The sequence below is a fragment of the Mustela nivalis genome (genome assembly GCF_964662115.1).
Source record: "Mustela nivalis genome assembly, chromosome: 2".
Lineage (NCBI taxonomy): Eukaryota > Metazoa > Chordata > Mammalia > Carnivora > Mustelidae > Mustela > Mustela nivalis.
The window spans coordinates 163,306,355-163,324,946 of NC_139021.1; the positions used below are offsets into that span (position 1 = coordinate 163,306,355).

The 18,592-nt window shown below is 44.8% G+C and overlaps 1 protein-coding gene across 2 annotated transcripts in view; it reads left to right on the top strand.

Annotated features, from left to right (window-relative positions):
* The window catches only part of SORCS3 (sortilin related VPS10 domain containing receptor 3), a 587,951-nt gene that overhangs the window by 163,981 nt on the left and 405,378 nt on the right, over positions 1-18,592 (top strand). For both annotated transcript variants that reach the window (XM_082722548.1, XM_082722549.1), the window contains exon 2: positions 10,017-10,084. In XM_082722548.1, the coding sequence (XP_082578674.1) occupies positions 10,017-10,084 (68 nt within the window). The remainder of the gene's footprint in view (positions 1-10,016; positions 10,085-18,592) is intronic.

An 18,592-nucleotide genomic window follows, 5' to 3' on the forward strand; every position in this document is an offset into this window, starting at 1 on the left:
GATCCTGACGTCTGTGAGACTAGGGCCTGAGACAAAGGCAGATGCTTAACTGACTGAGCAACCGAAGTACCTCTCTATCCCCTATTCTTTTTTTTTTTTTTTTAAGGTTTTATTTATTTATTTGACAGACAGAGATTAAAGTAGGCAGAGAAGCAGGCAGAGAGAGAGGAGGAAGCAGGCTCCCTGCTGAGCAGAGAGCCCGATGCAGGTCTCAATCCCAGGACCCTGGGATTATGACCTGAGCCGAAGGCAGAGGCTTTAATTTAACCACTGAGCCACCCAGGCACCCTTCTGTCCCCTAGTCTTAAATAAGCCCCTTTTCCCTTCTTTTCAGTGGTAGCATGAGAAGCTCAAAATAGATGGATATTAATTTCTCCTTCCTATTCAGTGGATCAGGTACTTTGTCTCCTTTTTGATGATTCCCTCCTTAGGAAACAAGAGTTCTCTCTCAACACAACCAACAGTTGTGGGGGCATGAAGTTGATACAGTGTGATGGCTTACTGGGGACCATAGTGAGAGGCCCATTACCACGTTTGCCCCTTGATTCTCAGACTGTTGTATTTTGACGTTGTATTGGTCAAGTGCACATCATGGAAGACAGCACCACAACTTCATAGCATTGGCTCCCAGCTAGGGTGGTCACTCAATCTTTGAAAGTCCATTCAACCATTGCACCCAGCCAGCTGCTTCTGGGTGATGAAGTTTGTAGGAAGACCAGTGAATTCCGGGGACATGCTCATTACTGCTCTTCATTTGCTGTGAAATGAGTTCCTTTGTTGGAAGTAATGTTGTGTGGGATACCATAGCAGTGAAAAAGGTATTCTGAAATGGAAAGATTTTGATTCTGGTGTAAGCACTGCAGGTACGGAAAGCAATTGCAGAGAAGAAATTGCTCCGTGTATGTGGTGGGAGGGGTGCAGTGTAATCAACCACCAGGTGCTATAATGATGCTCAGCCTTGGTTTCTGATGTTGGCAGGTGGGGAGTGTAGCAGTGGGAATATCCGCGTCATCTTGGTGAGAGGAAGTCCATGTCAAGCCCAGGCAAGCCTCCATCTTTGCCATAGTGGTGGCCACAGAGGAGTCCAGAGAGCAAACACTGGGGATATGCGAAAGGAGTTTAAGATGTTTAGATGGCCTCAACTGAAGGCCATCTAATTTATTTGATTACTGAGAGTCTGCCCTGTAGTAAATACAATTTGGTGAGCATTCAGGCAGAACACACATGCCCAGTGTGCCAATTTTGAAAGGTCTGAACACATGCTGGTTTCCCCTTTTTCACTTCCCTGACCTCTGGATGCTGGAACACCCCAGCTTTCAGTCCTCATGTCTTTACTCCATTCACACTCCGTCTCCTGGTGATCTAATCTAGTCTCGTGTCTTTAAATATCATCTAATTACAGACAATTCCCCAATGGATATTTCTGTCCTAGATTCTCTTCCCTCAACTCCAGACTCATTTATGCAGGTGACTATTGGACTTCCCCATTTGAATTATCTTAGGCACCTCAAACTTCACGTTCAAAGTTAAACTTCTAATCTTTCCTCCAAATCTCTTTCTTCTATAGTCTTCATCTCATAAAACATCAACTCTGTGCTTCCAACTGCTTAGTGCTGAGCTCTGAGGGTCACCCTAATTCTTTCATTCATACCGCAGAGCCAATTTGTCAGCTCTTCTGCCCGACATTACCTTCAGTTTATATAAACATCATGTCCCTCATGTCCCTTGCTGTAGCTCTGCTTTAACATGCACTGTGGTTCACCTGATGATTACAACCGGATCTTAATTCACTTTTGTCCCCTTCCTGCCTTTTTCAATCCCGTTAAAAGTAAAGTCCTCTATGAAAATCCTTCAGCAGCCCCACATCTCACTCAGTAAGAACTGGAATCCTTATAATGGTTCACATGTTCCAGCAAGATCGAAGTCTCCCAATACCTCTCTGACCTCCTTTCCAGCTCCTCTCTGCTCCAGCCTTGTTGGTTTCCTTGCTCTTTCTTGAATATACCAGGGATACTCCTGCCTCAGGGTCTTTGCATTTGCTGCTCCCCTACCTAGAATGTTGATTACCCAGCTACCACATGACCTAACCTCTCGTTTCATGCAAGCTTTTGCAGGAGAGCCAGTTTTTCATAAAGGATGTTCCTGGGCTCTTTCATCTTCTCCTTTTCTTTAATTAGTCCCCCATCATGTGACTATGTCATTTACGGACTTATTTATTTATCTCCCCTGCCAGACTGTCAAATATATGAGGGCAAAGAATCTGGCTTATTTTCTTCAGTGCTGAATCCACACTACCTGGCAAATAGGAAGCATTCTATATGTATTTGGTTAGTGAATGAGGACAATAATTATGAGGACCGGAAGTTGGGTGCTACAGTGCACTGAAACATATTTCAGAAGATTCAGTGTTTGTCTTGCTGTGTGTGGGATGAGGATCATGCTGAGGTTCTGTCTTGAGTGACAGAGTTTGTAAAAAGGCCCTTATAAAAAGCAGGAAAGGGAAGAACAGCTTTGTCGAATTCCACACATTATATATGACAAAGTTGCTATATTTTGGAGTATTTCCTTGTTCTCTTAACTAGATTTTAAACTCATAGCAGGTAGGGACACTCTTTATGTCATTTTTTTTTAAATAGCAGGTGGACTGGGGAAGAAATCAACATTTTTTTTTTTTAAGATTTTTATTTATTAGACAGAGAGAGAGGCAGCCAGAGAGGGAACACAAGCAAGGGGAGTGGGAGAGGGAGAAGCTGGCTTCTGGCAGAGCAGGGAGCCCAATACAGGGCTCTATCCCAGGACCCTGGGATCCTGACCTGAGCTGAAGGCAGACGCTTAGCGACTGAGCCACCCAGGCGCCCCTCTTTATACCATTCTGAATTTGGCATACGTCTAGCACAGTTCAGGCTACCAGTTGGTGGCAGACATCCTGGTATTGGAGATCAGTCAGACTTTGGACTGCAAGGCCTCAATTTCTGTTTTCTGGCTGGGGGGCAGAATGCTCCTGGAGGTGTGAGAAGGACCCTGGGACTCAGACTCTGCTGGAACTGAAAAGTACACTCTTGTAGGTGGTCCAGAGGGGTATATTTTAGCATCCTTGTTAGGTTCCCATAGTCAACTACTTCTGGTAAACAAAGCCACTGTTCTTCCTGTCAACAAAGAACTACTGGGCTATTAGGTAGGGGCAGGAATGAAGGGGTAGGTTGTGGGGGATGTGTAAGGAACTCCATGGATTTAAAGGCATCAAGATTTCAGGAAAGCTTAATGAACTAAAGTAATTTTCCTTCAGAGTAAAATTTTACAGGCATTAAAGGTCCTCCCTTCATTGAATGTGCTCACGGGCGAGAGCGTCCTAGTGATTTATGAATTTGCAGATTATGCATTATCCTTTCAGAGGACAGGAATCCCCCCGGGGCTGCCTGCCTGCCTGCCTTCTGAAGCTGAGGGGTGGTGGTTGGGGGGAGGGGCGCGGGCAGGTGCAATGCGCGGGCTCTGATCTGTGGCCACCTGTATTGCAGTTGGGGTCTAGAGTAGATGAGTCATTTTTTGGAGGAGCTTAGCAACTCTAGAATCTGAACTTCCCCTTTGCCCCCACCAAATAAAAATCACTTGGAACTCTTCGCTCCTAAAGAATAATTATCATATTAATAACTCATATAGCCATAGTACAGCTTATAGAGCAAATCAGCTTTCCTTACTTGATTTGAATCAACAACCCTGTGAGGTTGGCAGGGACAGGTGTCTTTATCCCCATTTAAGGAAATTGGAACAGATTCCGAAAACATAAGTTGCTCAGGCTCACGCAGTAGCATATGGCTGGGTTTGGGGGAAGCCCTCAGGTTGCTCATGTTCTGTTATTTCCAGGCTGCCATGCAAATCCCATCCAGAGGACTGATGGCTGGACCCAGAGGGCAAGTGAATCTAGACATTTGGAAGGGACATTTGGAAGGGTTCTGAGGTGGAATAGGGGCTGAGACTTCTTTCTTTGTCTGCAGTTCTGAGTGTGGGTACCTCCTCTCTCATAGGAAGTTGGTGGGAAGAGGGTAGAAAGCTCCCTTGCCCCCACATACCACTTTCTCCTGCTCTGCCAGAGACTTGGACTCCTGAGTTCAAATAAATGATCCTGGAAGCAGCAGGTTGAGGATGACTGCCTTTCATGAGGACAGAGGTATTTCTCTTTTGGTCACTTTATCACCAAGAATCTTATGTTGTGCTTGGCATAAGTTGGGAATAGATGAATGGAAGAGAAAAGGGAAATGGGAAATAAAGACATTAGTTACTGCTCTTTATGTGTCTAAGGAGCAGGTCGTTAGCTGAGGGCTGGCCTGAGCATCTGGGGGCAGCAGAAGACAGTAGATGCCTGGGGACAAGAAAAGTGTAGGTGGATGGTCACCGAAGATGGCACCAGCTGATTTTGTAAAAGGCTAGCCATGTCCTTTATTGTCACCTTATCATGTAAGTCCCTTATTATAATATAGTCCCTTAATATATTATGTATAGTAAACCTCCTATTTTAACTAGCCCCCTTATATATATTATTTATTATATATATATATTATATATACACACACATAGTAAGTCTCTTGGTATAATATATTCCTCCCTTGATATCGGCCTCTTCACTCTTATAAAACTTTCCATCTACCCATAGTTGACCTCAGGTTGAGTTTCCTCTCTCTTTCCTGCATGATCCCATTGTCCTCTGTGCCTTCTTTCCCAACCTGGCGTTGCGCATGTCTCCAAGTGGCTCATGTATACATTACATTGCATTCAACCCATGACTGCTCCTGCCCCAGGGCCCATGCTGCTCTACCTCCACGCTGCTCCTGGTAACCCCAGTTACTCCTTTCCAAAGGCACTCCTCTCCTTTTTCCCCATCTATCTCTGTTCAATTAAAAACTTAAAGAAAGGGAACCAGCTCCATTTTAGTAGATCCAAATTCCTACCATACTTGGAGTTCTGGCTCATGTAATCTTTCCTTTGTGGAGACTTTTCTGGTCACATTCTATGGACTTAATTGCTTCTTTTCAACTCTTATAGCACATTATCTGTACCTCTCAAATACATTTATCATCTCATCTCTTCTTTTATTGTCCTGCATCCATAATTCATTCGGTGGGCTGTGTGTGGCGCCTGCCAAGTGTCAGGTGATGTGCTGTGCATTGGGGATGTGGAGTTGAAGGAGACCTGATTTCTAACCTCAGCAAGGCCACAGTCTAACAGACAAGTTCAGACATACAGAAAAGTCACATTGATCCTATGCAATGGAAGCCTGAGAGGAATAACTGGAGTGTCATTCCAGAGAAGAGATCAGATGCCAGTTTAAGGTTGGGTGTGGTGTGTGAGTACTCATTCTATGTACATAGGCCTTTGTAGCTATATTTATACACACACACACACACACATCTAGGGACTTCTCTCCATACTCTCTAAATGTGTGTGTCTGTAGGTATATGGCTTATAAAAAAAAAAAGATGCTATTTACTCATGAATTATTCCTATTTATTTTCATTTCTCCTGCTGTCTAAAAGCCCCCAGGACTGTAGCCAGTTAGGTCAAAAATGAGCTTATTTGACAAGCCTGGGTTTCCCAGAAGTTTGTCTAGTTCTTTTCTCATTCCATATCTCTGTTTCCTATTACCTTCTCCAAGAACAAAGAAAACAAGTTACCTTCACCCTGGGGCCTTGAGCTCTGGCTCTCTCCTTGAGTCTCAAAGTTTAGCAGGCCCCTTTCTAATTCACTGAAGTGGAGCCCAGTAAATATTTGTGAAATTCATTAGTAAATGCTCAGCTCCTTGTGGTCAGGGATGTGCTTTTCTCCTCTGTGTAAGACTGCTCATTGCCTCACACACGACCAGCTCACATCAACATTTGCAGAATGGAGGAGCATTGCATTAGAGCAGGGCAAGTGTGCTGTGTCCCATGGGCGGGAATGCTGGCTCTGTCTCCTATTAGTGTGTGCCTTGGGAGGCAACTTGCTTAGCTCCTGGGACTCAGGTTTCTCATCTGTAAAACTGTGATATTATGTTACACTTGCAAAAGTTTGTTGTGAGGATTGAGAAGCACCTAGTATAGTGTTCATTACACGTAGGGGTTCAGTGAAGGTTTGCTCACTGCTTTTCCTTTGTTGGAAAAGTTCCTGTTGTTCCTTTGTTGGAAAAGTTCCTGTTGTTCCTGTTGATGCCTCCTCTGGGGGCATCTGCTGGAGAGAAGTCAAGTCAGGCTTTTCTCTGGTCCTGGATTAGCCCTGCTACCCTTCTGTGCTACATGCCATCCACTGGTGTTACCTGTGGCACACACACTCATGTCTGCCCCTTCTGATCTGTGTACTTGCCCAGCAGTCTGGGGCTTAGTGGGTTTACTGCATCTGCTTTCAGTTTTCTTTCCTGCGAATTCCCTCCCCTCTGGAGGCCTTTGGAAGACCCTCAGTGATGAGAGAAGCCAGGGATGGGCAGGTGTTGTTTCATTCTTAGTTTTGTTTGCTTGGCACTGAGTATCTTAAGGCTAAAAGTTACACGATCATCTCCTCATAGCTCTATTATTGTCCTTCTGTGCTGGCTCCTGGGGAAAGAAAGCTTCCATCCCCTAATTCTCAGTGTTTGGGACCTTTCCTCTAGGGAATTCAGGGGTGTTTTTGCTGAGACATCTTCCTCCTGTATCTCTTACTGTGTGCTTTCTTTGCAAGGTTCAATTCCATTTAAAGGAAGGGATCCTTCTCTAAATGAGGATGTCAACATGGTGGAAGGGTAGGGTCACCGCAGCACAGAGTTGGGAGAGGAATCATGGTGAGATGGAACCTTTCCTGTGTGTGATTGTCCAGTTACCGCAGGAAGAGATCTGGACCCTAGCCAGGACTCACCAAGTCAAACCTGCACCTTTCCTGTGTGTGATTGTCCGGTTACCGCAGGAAGAGATCTGGACCCTAGCCAGGACTCACCAAGTCAAACCTGCTGGAGTGGGACTAGTGAGTCTGAATTTAAAAGGCTTTCCAGCGACAGTTAACCTCCAGCTCTACTTATAGAATGGAAGAACAGTGCTCTGGCTACTTGGTCAAGGTCACACTTTATTAAGACTAACTTGTGTCCCGTCATCTCTCTGAGCATCATTTCCCTCATCTGTACAATGAGGGAAATCGACTAAATGAATACTATCCCCGTCTGAAGACTATGATTTACCACTAAAACTCCATTATTCTTCATTGACTCAAAAATCATTATTTTTAGGAACCTTTGACATGTTGAGCTTACCTGTTATGGAGACACAAGAACAGCACCCAAACCCTGCCTCAATCTAGTTGAGAAGGCAGATCCTGTGTGATCCAGAAAGGATCAGGATAGTGTTTGAGTAAGTACCTAGTTAGGTCATTCTGTTTTAATTGCCATAGGACTTCAAAAGAGCAAGAATTCTGATGGCTGGGCTGGTCTTGGGAGGCTGCCTGGAGAAGGTGGGCTTCAGGTTGTTTCTTGAACAATAGGTAGGTACATGCAGGTTAATAAAAGGCTGAGGCATAGATGATACAATGCAGCATGGAAGAAAGCGGCGGAGTTGTGAGAACAGGTATGGTTTATTTGCAACCCCTTGAGAAACTTGGATTATTAAAGCAGAAGACAGCATCTCGAGGACTGTAGGAAAGTGGTTGGAGGAGTATGTGTTTGTGTATATGTGTGTACATCTGTGCATGTGAATATGTGTATGTGTAGTGCCTTACATAACAGGTCAGGAGTCTGGAGTTCATCCTTAGGCAGAGGGAACCAGCAATGATTTCTGACCAAGAAAGGGCACGAATCAAGACGCAGAATTGTGACTGTCTACTACGAAGGCAGAAGTAACAACCATAGAGGTGTGGAAGGATGAGTCTGTCTGGATCCCCCAAGAAGCAGACACCAGCATGAGATTAGATATACGAGAAACATGAGGGACAGGGAAGGTGGAGGCAGGGAAGAAGAGGGTCTGAACTTTAAGTAAGGAGACTGATACAATAAGAACAGCCCTGAGTTCTTTCCAGGGCTTTCCAGACCCAGTTGTTTGTTAGAAGCTCTATTGGTTCAATGGAACTCTTACCCCCCACACCTCTTTCTTCTCTCTATGTGGACTTTGTACTTTTTGGAGATTGTTTGATGTCCATGAAGGCTTGATATTGGGAGAAAATGAAATGGCCTGATTTTCTCCTGCAGAGCTTGGGATGGGTGTTCTGACCTATTTCTAGAAGAGTAGTTTGGAGTTTGTTCGTCCAGAATTTGGGTTCGCCAGCACATAGCCAACCCACATTTTTACCTTGTGACTTTGAGAATGCCTTTGTAGACGAAAGAAGGTAAAATGAAGGGGAGATGAAGTCTGCTGTGTGTGTAGGTGTGTATGTTAATCCAGAAAACAGGAATTATCAGTGCATTCCTAGGCATGTGGTTGGGGAGGGTGGGCTTAAGTCCTTTGCTTTCATATGCCCATGAATTTTGTAAATGAAGAAGCTCCCTATGAGTGGGAGAGGCAAGGATCACTGAGTGCCTGTGGGGAGCAAGTCTCTGAACTGGGTACACAGTCCTTGCCGTTGTGCTGTGTTAAAAGGACAGGTAGTTGGTAGATTTTCCTGTCCTACAAATAGCCATGTCATTGATGTCTTTCTTGGCTGTTTCTTGCCCACCCATCACTCTCCATCAAAGAGGGCACTTGGAGGAGAGTCATCCAGTCATGGCCCTGCAGAGAAGTTGAACATCCCAAACCAACTTTGTCAGGGACTCTCTCTGACCTATAATGGGTCACATCCTTGCCTCTAATTTCTTCTTAGCTTACATAAAGGGAATGGAAATGGTGCTGACCGACCCCCTGGGGTGTTGGATGAGACTAAATCTCAAAGTGAGTGTTCTGTTGTCAGTGAAATGCCATAAAAATGTTCAATATAATGGCTGATTATTTTTCTTTAATCTTAAATAGATACCTAGAATGGGAAAGTTCCATCTTGGTAGCAGAAATTCATTATCTTGGAAAGAGTCTAATGGCTGCTGTGCAAATGAACTGGAGGAAGTTAAATTGTGGAATGGGAAGGAGCTGAGAAAAGTGAAATGAGTTGTGCATTAAATTTAGATAAACACAATTATGTGTAACTGGATTATCACGTGTGCAGGCAGGCGCTGTATATTAGGCACCTGCGTTTTGATTAAAATCGATTCAGGTGCACGCGCTTGAAATCCTTGTAGATTCTGAGTCATGCCTGAGCCACTGCCCAGGCACATAAGGGGCAGGCAGGGAAACATCTGGTATCCGGGTCCCCCGCTGGAGAAATTTAAAGGCATAGGACCAGACCGAGACCATTTCAGGAAGCTGCTAAGACTATTACAGATAGTCCCACTCTCTTTCATGTACAGCTTCCTTCTGGGTTTCTTCATTTCAACTGAGTCAGGAAAGTGGTCCTGGAGCAGTCCAGTGACCTGTTTATTCCACGACGAGGACAGATGGCTAATGGTAGATGGCAGATGACATCAGAGGATGTTGGGGACTGGGCCTGCCTGCCGTTCACGTTTCTGTGGCTGTTGAGGCCTTAGTGATAGAAACACAGAATCTCTTTGAACCTCTCTGTAGATGGGTAGAGTTAGGCCCAGTTCCTTCTTACCCTTTTAGGTCCAAGTCTGTAAGTCAGAGTCATCTTCAGATCAAAAGCGAGCCCAGCCTCAGATCCCTGAAGGGCCCTAGGAGTGATCAGAGCCAGCCGGCCAGTCCTTGCCTTGAAGGAAGACAGATGCAGAGAGACAACTGTCGATACCCAGTTAATTCCTGTTGGCATGTTTTATTTCAAATGCAAAGCATCATCAGGATTAAAATAAATGCTACCAGTTACAGGGATGCGTTAAATTAATAATTGTTTTTCCTTGCTTGATCCTATAATACCTCTCCACTCAAAGGATAAGCACTAAGCCCTCCTCTGGGTGGTTTGAGATGCACTGTATATTGTTACACAAACTAAAGGAAGCTTCCTTTTTTCTCCCCTTTTGTTCCTCTCCTCTGCTCTCCTCCCCATGCCCATCGCAGGTGATACTCATCCTGACGAAGCTGTATGACTTCAATCTGGGGAGCGTGACTGAGAGCTCGCTGTGGAGGTAAGTGGATTACAGGTTCTTAACAAGCTACTCTGGCCCCACTCACTTGAAGAATGCCAGCCACACGGTTGGGAAGCATGTTTTGGAAGAGACAGAAAACAGCCCTCCTCCTGGAAGGCCTCTTTAATGCCCAGGGTGGAATGGATGGCCCCACCGGCGAACTCCCCTAGCGCTCTGCTTTTCTCTTTTGGGGCCTGTCACACCTTCTTCTGGGCATCGCCATTGCTTTTGCATTCCTGCTGTGCCTTGTTCTGCTTGACGAATGCACGTCTCATTGGAGAGATCAGACGAGCCTGCCCAGAACAAGGAGAACCTGCTGGAGGGAGGATTCTTGCCTTGGGTGTGAGTCTTGGCCCAAGGACCGTTTCTAGTCCTTTGCATCTGTGAGATGCTGTGGTGCTTACCTGTGCTTGTGGGAATAGACACATGTGCGGATCAGGTCCACACGGGTGGCCCTTGTGGGCTCCTTTGGGGGGGAAATATATATATATATATATATATATATATATATGTTAGTAAATTTAATGTACATACTTAATAAATATTTAGTAAATATTCACCAAGTTTATGTATTTAATGAATGTTTACTATACATTTAATTTCATATATATTAAAATGTATATTGGTTATATGTTTATAAAAAATAAAAAATTAAAAAAATGTATATTGGTAATACATATGTTTTAATATAGGGAAAAATGTATATTTTACAACAGCATTGGTATAAAGATAAATGTACTAATATAGTATATGAAAACTTTTTTCAACCTAAAAGTTCATCAGAATCTTGCCATTTACAATGATGTGGATAGAACTAGAGGATATTATGCTAAGTGAAATATGTCAGTCAGAGAAAGACAAATACCATATGATTTCACTCATATGGAATTTAAGAAGCAAAACAGATGAACGTAGGGGAATGGGAGGAAAAATAAAATAAGATAAAGACAGAGAGGGAGGCAAACCATAAGAGACTCTTAACTCTCAGAAACAACTGAGGGTTGCTGGAGGGGAGGTGAGGGGGGGATGCATGGCTGGGTGACAGGCAGTAGTAATGAGGGTACGTGATGTAAGGAGCAGTGGGTGTTGTATGCAACTGATGAACCACCAAAGTCTGCCCCTGAAACTAATATTAAGCTGCATGCCCATTGCACCTACTGGTTAAGTCGGCTCCGGTGGCATGCTGGTCACAGGGGACAGGGAGGAGGACGTGGGGGGTTTGATCAGAGAGAGCTTGAATGAAGCCATGACATGAGGCATTGCTCTGGGTGGGAAGTATCGGCACACTCGCCCTTCTGTACTGTGCACACGCACCCGCACACACGCATATGCACATGTCCTCACAGCCAGCAGTCACACAGGGCAACAGCCAATGGCATCAGTCGCCATGAGTCGGCTCTTCACACTCTGGAAAGGCTGTGTATGTCCGTCCTGTTTGCTTCATCGTTGGTAAGCCCTGGGGAGGACGCTGTCCCCAAAGGCCATTCACCTGGTGGCATCATCATCCCAGAGTCCTGTCCTGAGGGTTTCCTGTGGTCTTGGAACCAGAGTGGGTTGGGGCGTGAGTATCTCTGTGCTTCGCTGCTTCTCTGTCTGACCTGTTTGTTTGCAGAGGACTAGCCAGAGTCTGTTTCTCAGGGAGGGGAGCAGTCAGAACATCTATTAAATATTTAGGGGTTAATTGCTCACATCGACTCAGGCCTGCCTCCGTTTGCACAGGACGTCCAAAACCCAATTTGGCTGCTCAATGAAAATTGGCAGAGATATAAGTAGCGGGGGGTTGTCTAATAGGTGAGAGCACGCCTATTTCCAGTCACACGGGACTCTCAGCGAGTGAGAGCCTAAGAAACTTTCCCCTCAGGTCCAGTGACAGTGATGCTATGCTGATACCTTAAGCCCAACTCCCATGCTTGCTTCTGGGGGCAAGTAATAAAAAAAGAATCCAGAAAATCCTGTTCATACAGTGGGCAAGAGCTCTACCTGGCAGCCTGTGTTTGGCTAGTTCTAGGGGTGGGCCAGGTGAAGCCAGGGATCCAAGGCCTTTAGGCATTGAGGCCCTTATGTAAGGAAGTGTGGCCCTTGGTCAGACAAGCCAGTATATTCCCTGGTGTACAGCGGAGACTGCAGATTGCCGAGTGGCCCCCAGGGCACCCTGATTGTCTCCTTGCCAGGATTCAGGTCATACCTCGCCACTCCAAGAGCTCTATAACTGTAGGAACCTTGCTTAACCTCTCTGTATTGGTTTTCTGGGGCTTCTGTTGCAAAGAACCCTGGACTGGGGGCACAAAGCAGCAGAAATGTGTTCTCTCCCAGGTCTGGAAACCAGAAGTCTGAAATCAAGGGGTTTTTAGGGCCACACTCCATTGGGAGGCTCCAGAGAAAACACCCTTGCCTCTTTCAACGCCAGGGGCTGCCGACAGTCCCTGTGGCTTGCGGGACTCCCTCTCTGCCTCTGTAAGCCCCCACGGCCCTCTCCTCTGCACCCATGAATGCTCCTCTCCTGTTCCTTTTGGGGACACTTGCCGTGACATTTAGACCTCCAGGATCATCTGGGATGATCTCATCTTGAGATCCTTAATTATACCTGCACAGAGCCTTCTTTCACACAAGGTCCATTTCAGGCTCTGGGGATGAGGATGTCGAATGTATTTTTTGCTGGTGGTCTCCATTTAACCCATTTCTCTTACCCTGAATATAAGTTGGAGATGGTACAGAAGCTACATTTGCCCCAACCATTTTGTCTTTGCTGTAGCTGACTCAGGCCCCCTTCTCCCTCCCATGGCTCTTTCCCTTGGCTCTTCCCACTTCTTTCGGCAGGGCTGCCCAGCCCCTCTCTTCTTCCCCTCTCTGTTCACCTAGTCAGGAAGGCCTTTCCTAGGACTTCACATTCCATCATTCAGCTTGCATTTTCCTCCTTAGTACTTACTACCATCTGGCATGCTAAATATTTTACTTATGGATTGATTTATTTTCTGCCTGCACCCAGTAACATCTAAGGTTTAGAGGGAGAATTTTTGTGCATTTTAATTCAGGACTGTACTCTTAGCACCTAGAACAGTATCTGGCACACAGGAGATCTTCAATGTTTGCTCAGTGAATGAATTAATGGATGGATTGCAAGGATTAAGTGAAATAATAAATGTACAAACCCTTAAGACAGTGACTCACATGTAGAAAATTCACTTAATTGTAATGGCTAATGATACTGTGTTTGTATGGTGTTCGTTCCATTATTGTCTTTGTTTATGAGGATCCACTGATGTCAGGGTTCGTGTGGTGGAAATTGTAGGGCACCGAGGAGATGTATTCTGTTTTATGGATAAGTTAGCAGAGATCCCCAGGGGACTAGGGAGGGATGAAGAGTGATTTGGATTCTTGTTCCTTATGTTGATTGGAGACAATTGAAACATCAATTTGTAGCAACCTAAGGATGTTCTTTTGTAGAGAAGATACCTGAGCCAGGTGTTGGCTTGACCAGTGGGATATGATTTGGCAAATGAGAAGAGGAAAAATGTCTCTAACAGAGGGAAATGGCCAGGTAAGGTTGGGCTGCAGGGGAGAAGGGAGCCAAGCAGGTGACAGAGCCTCTAGTCTTGGACCAGGGAGGGAGGGTTGGGGTCTCATGTTCACAGGAAGGGGCCAAACCAAAGTGGGTAATGCAGAGTGTAATTTACATATGATTCATGCGGTGTGATTTGGGATTTGGAAACCTGGTGGATAAGGTAGGCTTTCCCTCCGGATAGATGTTAAATACAAATGCATCATTGTGCTGTGTTTACAGGGGTCTGTAGATCTGATAAAACCATGCTTAACAATCCTTGGGTAGGGCTGCAGCGAGAACAGAGGCTACTTCTAAACTTTGGGGGAATTGTGCTGGGGCCTCCAGTGTGCTGGGACCTCACGGAGTTTTTCAAACCTTTCATTGTCTTCCCACTCATCCCCTAAAGATCTGTGTCTCCCATCCTCTTTTTCTGTCCTAATAATGATGGTGTATTTTGTAGTTAAAGCCTAGAGCACTGTGATCTCCCTTACTAATACAGTGTGCAGAGAAAAGAAACTAAATTAAACACACACCCTTTCAGTTTCATGATTTGGCCCAACATGCTTAACCAAGTTGAAATTGAATTTGGGGATCCTTCAATTTTCTGTACAGCGGAGGAGCCTGGAGCAGTAGCTGTCATGACAGGATGGCATTCCCTGCCAGGTTACAGTGAGATAGAATTATTCGCCTCACTGGATTAATAATTCAGAGGCCATCCACTTCTAAATAGACAAAAGACTGTTAAATGCATTCAATTGGGGGGCAGTACCTTGTGCCCTTGTGACATTCTTTCTGAAACTCCTCAGTGCTGTTACACTGAAGGGGGTCAAACTGTTTTCTGTGCCACAAGGATGGCTGTGAAAGTTGGTTATTAGCGCAACTATCTGTTGATTTCCCTTAGTCAATGGACATTTTCCTTCTAGGGTTCAAGCTTCTAGACTAGTGAGGTAGAGGACTGACTTTTTTTTTTTTTTTTTAAACCCAGGGCTTCACAATCAAGGCATTTTCAGCCCATAATATGTCCAGTCTGGAGGCTGCCCATTAGTGAGGAGGGGTGGTGGCACCTAGCACTGTTAGATTTTTTAGAAGCCTGACCTAAGGTGGAGAGATGAGTTAAAGGCAGGGGTCCCAGCATCAGTGGGTTGGTCTCCTCCTCATCAGAGTGATTACAAATGTGGCTGGGACTGATGGCCTCGGTTCAAGTCCACAATCCTCCTCTTAGCCACTGTGTGACCCCGAATACATATCTTCACCTCTCTGTGCCTCTGTGCCCTTAGTGTACGATGAGGATCCTGGCTCGCACCTCACTGTGTGGGAATGATGTTTTGCATGAAATAAAATGCAGAAGTTGCCTAGAAAACGCCTGGTGTACAGTGACTATCCATGGAAAACATGCAGGGAAAGTTGGTCACCACCATGTCACTTGGTAGTTGAGCTTCTCTCTGACAACAGTGGGAGACACACTGTGCTCTTAGAAAAGCAATCAGCCTGGGGCGCCTGGGTAGCTCAGTGGATTGAGCAACCAACTGTTAATTTTGGCTCAGGTCATGATCTCATGGTCATGAGATCGAGCCCCATGTTGGTCTCCGTGCTCAGTGCAGAGTCTGCTCCTCCCTCTTCCTTAACTCCTCCCCCTCAAATTAATAAAATCTTTAAATTAAAAAAAAAAAAATAGTAAAGAAAGAGGAAAAGGAACAACTGGGCTTCTCAGCCATTTCTCCTGGGGCCCACAGAGCCGACGAAGGGGTTCCTGGTTAAGGTGATTCCAGAGCTTACCACTTCCTACGCACATCCTCCCGGGTGCTTCCCTGCCCCACCTCCCTGAACGGGGGATCCCTCCTCTGCTCACATCTAGCGTCACTGATGCTCCAGCCTGGGAGCCTCTCAAGAGCAGGGTGCCTTTCTTGTTTCTAGATCTACAATGCGGAGCCCTTGGTCTGCATTAAAGAAGGGCTTAGAGATGGGGAACTGAAGCACTGTGTCTCCAGATCGTGTCTCAGCATCAGTCTGCCTCGGCCCGTCGCTTTTCCTGTATTGAGTTGTCTCATCCTCCTGCCACTGGGGAATTCATCTGGTCTGCAAGCTGTTGACTGGGCCATTTACTCTTTCCTCCCCTAATTGTTCCATCAGTGACCTTTCTGGGGGATGCTGTTTTTTTTTTTTTTAATAGAAAATGGAGACCTTTGGATTTATTAATTTTTTGTTTGCCAAGAAAACCCTGATAATAATTGCTAAGACTTCCCAGAAGTTATTAGTTTACAAATTCTAATGACACTCATGATTTATTTATGTGTTTCCCTCCCTCTCCAGCTGCTCACCCCAATTCCTTAGTGGAATTCCTGCTGAATCTGAGTGAATTAATGGAAACAAAACTGCAGATTGGAATGACATTTTTTTTTGGTTAGGCTGTTAATTAAAAACTTTCCGTCCTATTTGCTAGGTTCTTCATATGCGAAGTCCTGAAGGCTGGGCTGATGATACAGGCTGTGAAATCCTCTCTCTAGAACAGGGGCCTCCTCCTATTTGCTTTTGGTAGTAATAAATCTAGTGAAAGCTCCTGAATGGGTCACAGAGCATTCAATTGGACAGATATTAATTGAGCATCAGTTATATAAGCAGCGTGTGCTCATTGCTGGGGGATGCAGGATAATTATGTCATGCTTGTTATCCTCAAGGAATGTTTCATTTGGTTGAGAGGTAAGATTAATGTACTAGGAAACAACGTTGGGCATATGCAAGAATAACATGTATATACAAAATACAGTGCACTTGGCAATGAGTGGCCTTGCTACAGCAATACTTCTATCTTCTATGTTTTTTATTATTATCACCTGCCTCATTCTATAAAGGCTTTAAATAATTCTAGGAAGGAATTAGAGAAGTAATCAATGGACATCTATTTTGTTTGTTTGTTTGTTTTGATGTTTAGGATAAAATGTCTTATTTCCCTGCTAGTGTGTAAAACTCCCAAGAGGAGAGACTATTTCATATACTAGTGGTTCCCATGTTTCTTGGAAACACCTGCTAATAGGTGGGATTGAATATGGGTAGTGGTTACAGGAGTGGGTCCTGGATTCCAGTTGCCTCGATGTGAATCCTAGTTCTAATGCTTATTAGCTGCACCACTTTGAGCAATGTTTTAATTTTCTAAGCCTCATTTACTCACCTCTATAATAGGATGAAAATAAGGGAGCTTTGTGGGAAGTTAGTAAGATGGAATATGGAAAGCAAAGTGCCTGCAATCTAGTTATTACTTAATAGAACCGTTACTGTTTGTTCATAGGTCCACATCTTCCTAGCCCAGCAGCTTCTACCAGGTTTTACATGAGTGTGGTGCTGGCATCTTTAGGAAGGTGGCATACAGAGGACCTCTGGAATCCTAAGGGTATAATGCCTGGACATGATACACTTCTTTAAAAAAAATATATATTTATTTAAGAGAGAAGAGAGGGGCAGAGGAAGAAGCAGGCTTCTTGATGAGCAGGGAGCCCAACGCAGGGCTTAACACTGGGACCCTGAGATCATGACCTGAGCCAAAGACAGATAGTTAACCCCCTGAGCCACCCAGGTGCACCTGGACAATGATACACTTCTTCTGAGAGAATACTTTGGAATCTTCTTTAGATACTCATCTGTGCTTGGCAAAAGGGGAAGGTTAACACCTTTCTTGGTTTTTCTACACGAGGTGCTGATAATGATGGTTTTGGGGTACAGGACACAAAACACCATCTGATTTAAGTTCCCCTAACATAGTGTTGAGTTAACTCATCCATTATTGGTCACTTTCTTCTGTAATGCAGCTATAAGGGAATCTAAATCCATTGAAAAGTTTGGTTACCTCCCAGGTAATCAATGAAGGTGAGATCGAGTGTATGCCTCAGACTTGGCACATCCTCAGAATTACTTGTGGAATGTGTTAAAAGTCTAGATTCCTGGGCCCTATGTGAGATTCTGGTTAAGTAAGGCTGGGGATTACTCAAGATGTAGAATTCCCAATACTCCTTAGTGGCTTCTTGTCATCAGGTAGGAACAGGGGCCAGTGAGTTCAGAGAAAGCTGAGGCTCTGGGCAGATCTCCGTTACCACTAAATTGGATTACTCTTGCCATCCCTTTGTTTCCTCATAAATAGAGGTGTGAGATAAAGTGATCTCTCATGCCTCTTTTAACTCCCAGGTCCACTGATTCTTCCAGCCTGGGAAATCAGACAAGAATTACACTACACTGGGATTTATGATGTGCATAACCGCTTCGGCCCTGAGCACAACCAGCTCCCTTCCCAAACTGGGCAGCGTCAACAACACAGACAGGGCTCCGCGACCGTGCTGCTTCCCCATGGACAGCGGCCATTTGGCGGCTGTTAGCTAGAACACCTCCCCAAACTACTTCATTTAAATTCATTAAGCAGTGGGAGCATTGTTAAATTTATGAAAATCTTTGTTTCAAAAAACAGGATGAGAAAGGGGTTTGCCCTAAATAGTGAGCCCTCAAACATCTTCCTGTGTTAGAGAATAGAGAAATGAGAACACAGGAGAAGGGGGTCTGGATTACAAATTTATTGTTTTCCTATTTATTATGGGAAAGAGGGGTTCTTTTTATGGCCTAGTCTTTTTTTCTTCCACGAGGCAGGACCCAGACATGTATAAATCTTGATTTTTGTCCAGTGGCTGAGAGAATGTAACACTTTTCTATGGATTGTGTCTGTTGATTGTTATTTTATATCATTTTCGCTTTCATCCAAATGCGGTGCCACTTTATCACAATCATAAATAACCTCACCATTTGGAGAAGGGGTGTGAAATTCTGCCCATCCCTTGCCCCAGCCTGGGCTCCCTCTCATTTTTTCAGCAGTAGATTCATTAGCCTTCTAATGAAGTTAATAAGTAAACAGGATCAGACAGTCCCTTCTAAAATAACGTTTATAAATGGATGCATTTCCCTACTCTCTAAGGTAAGCCTTAATTTATTTC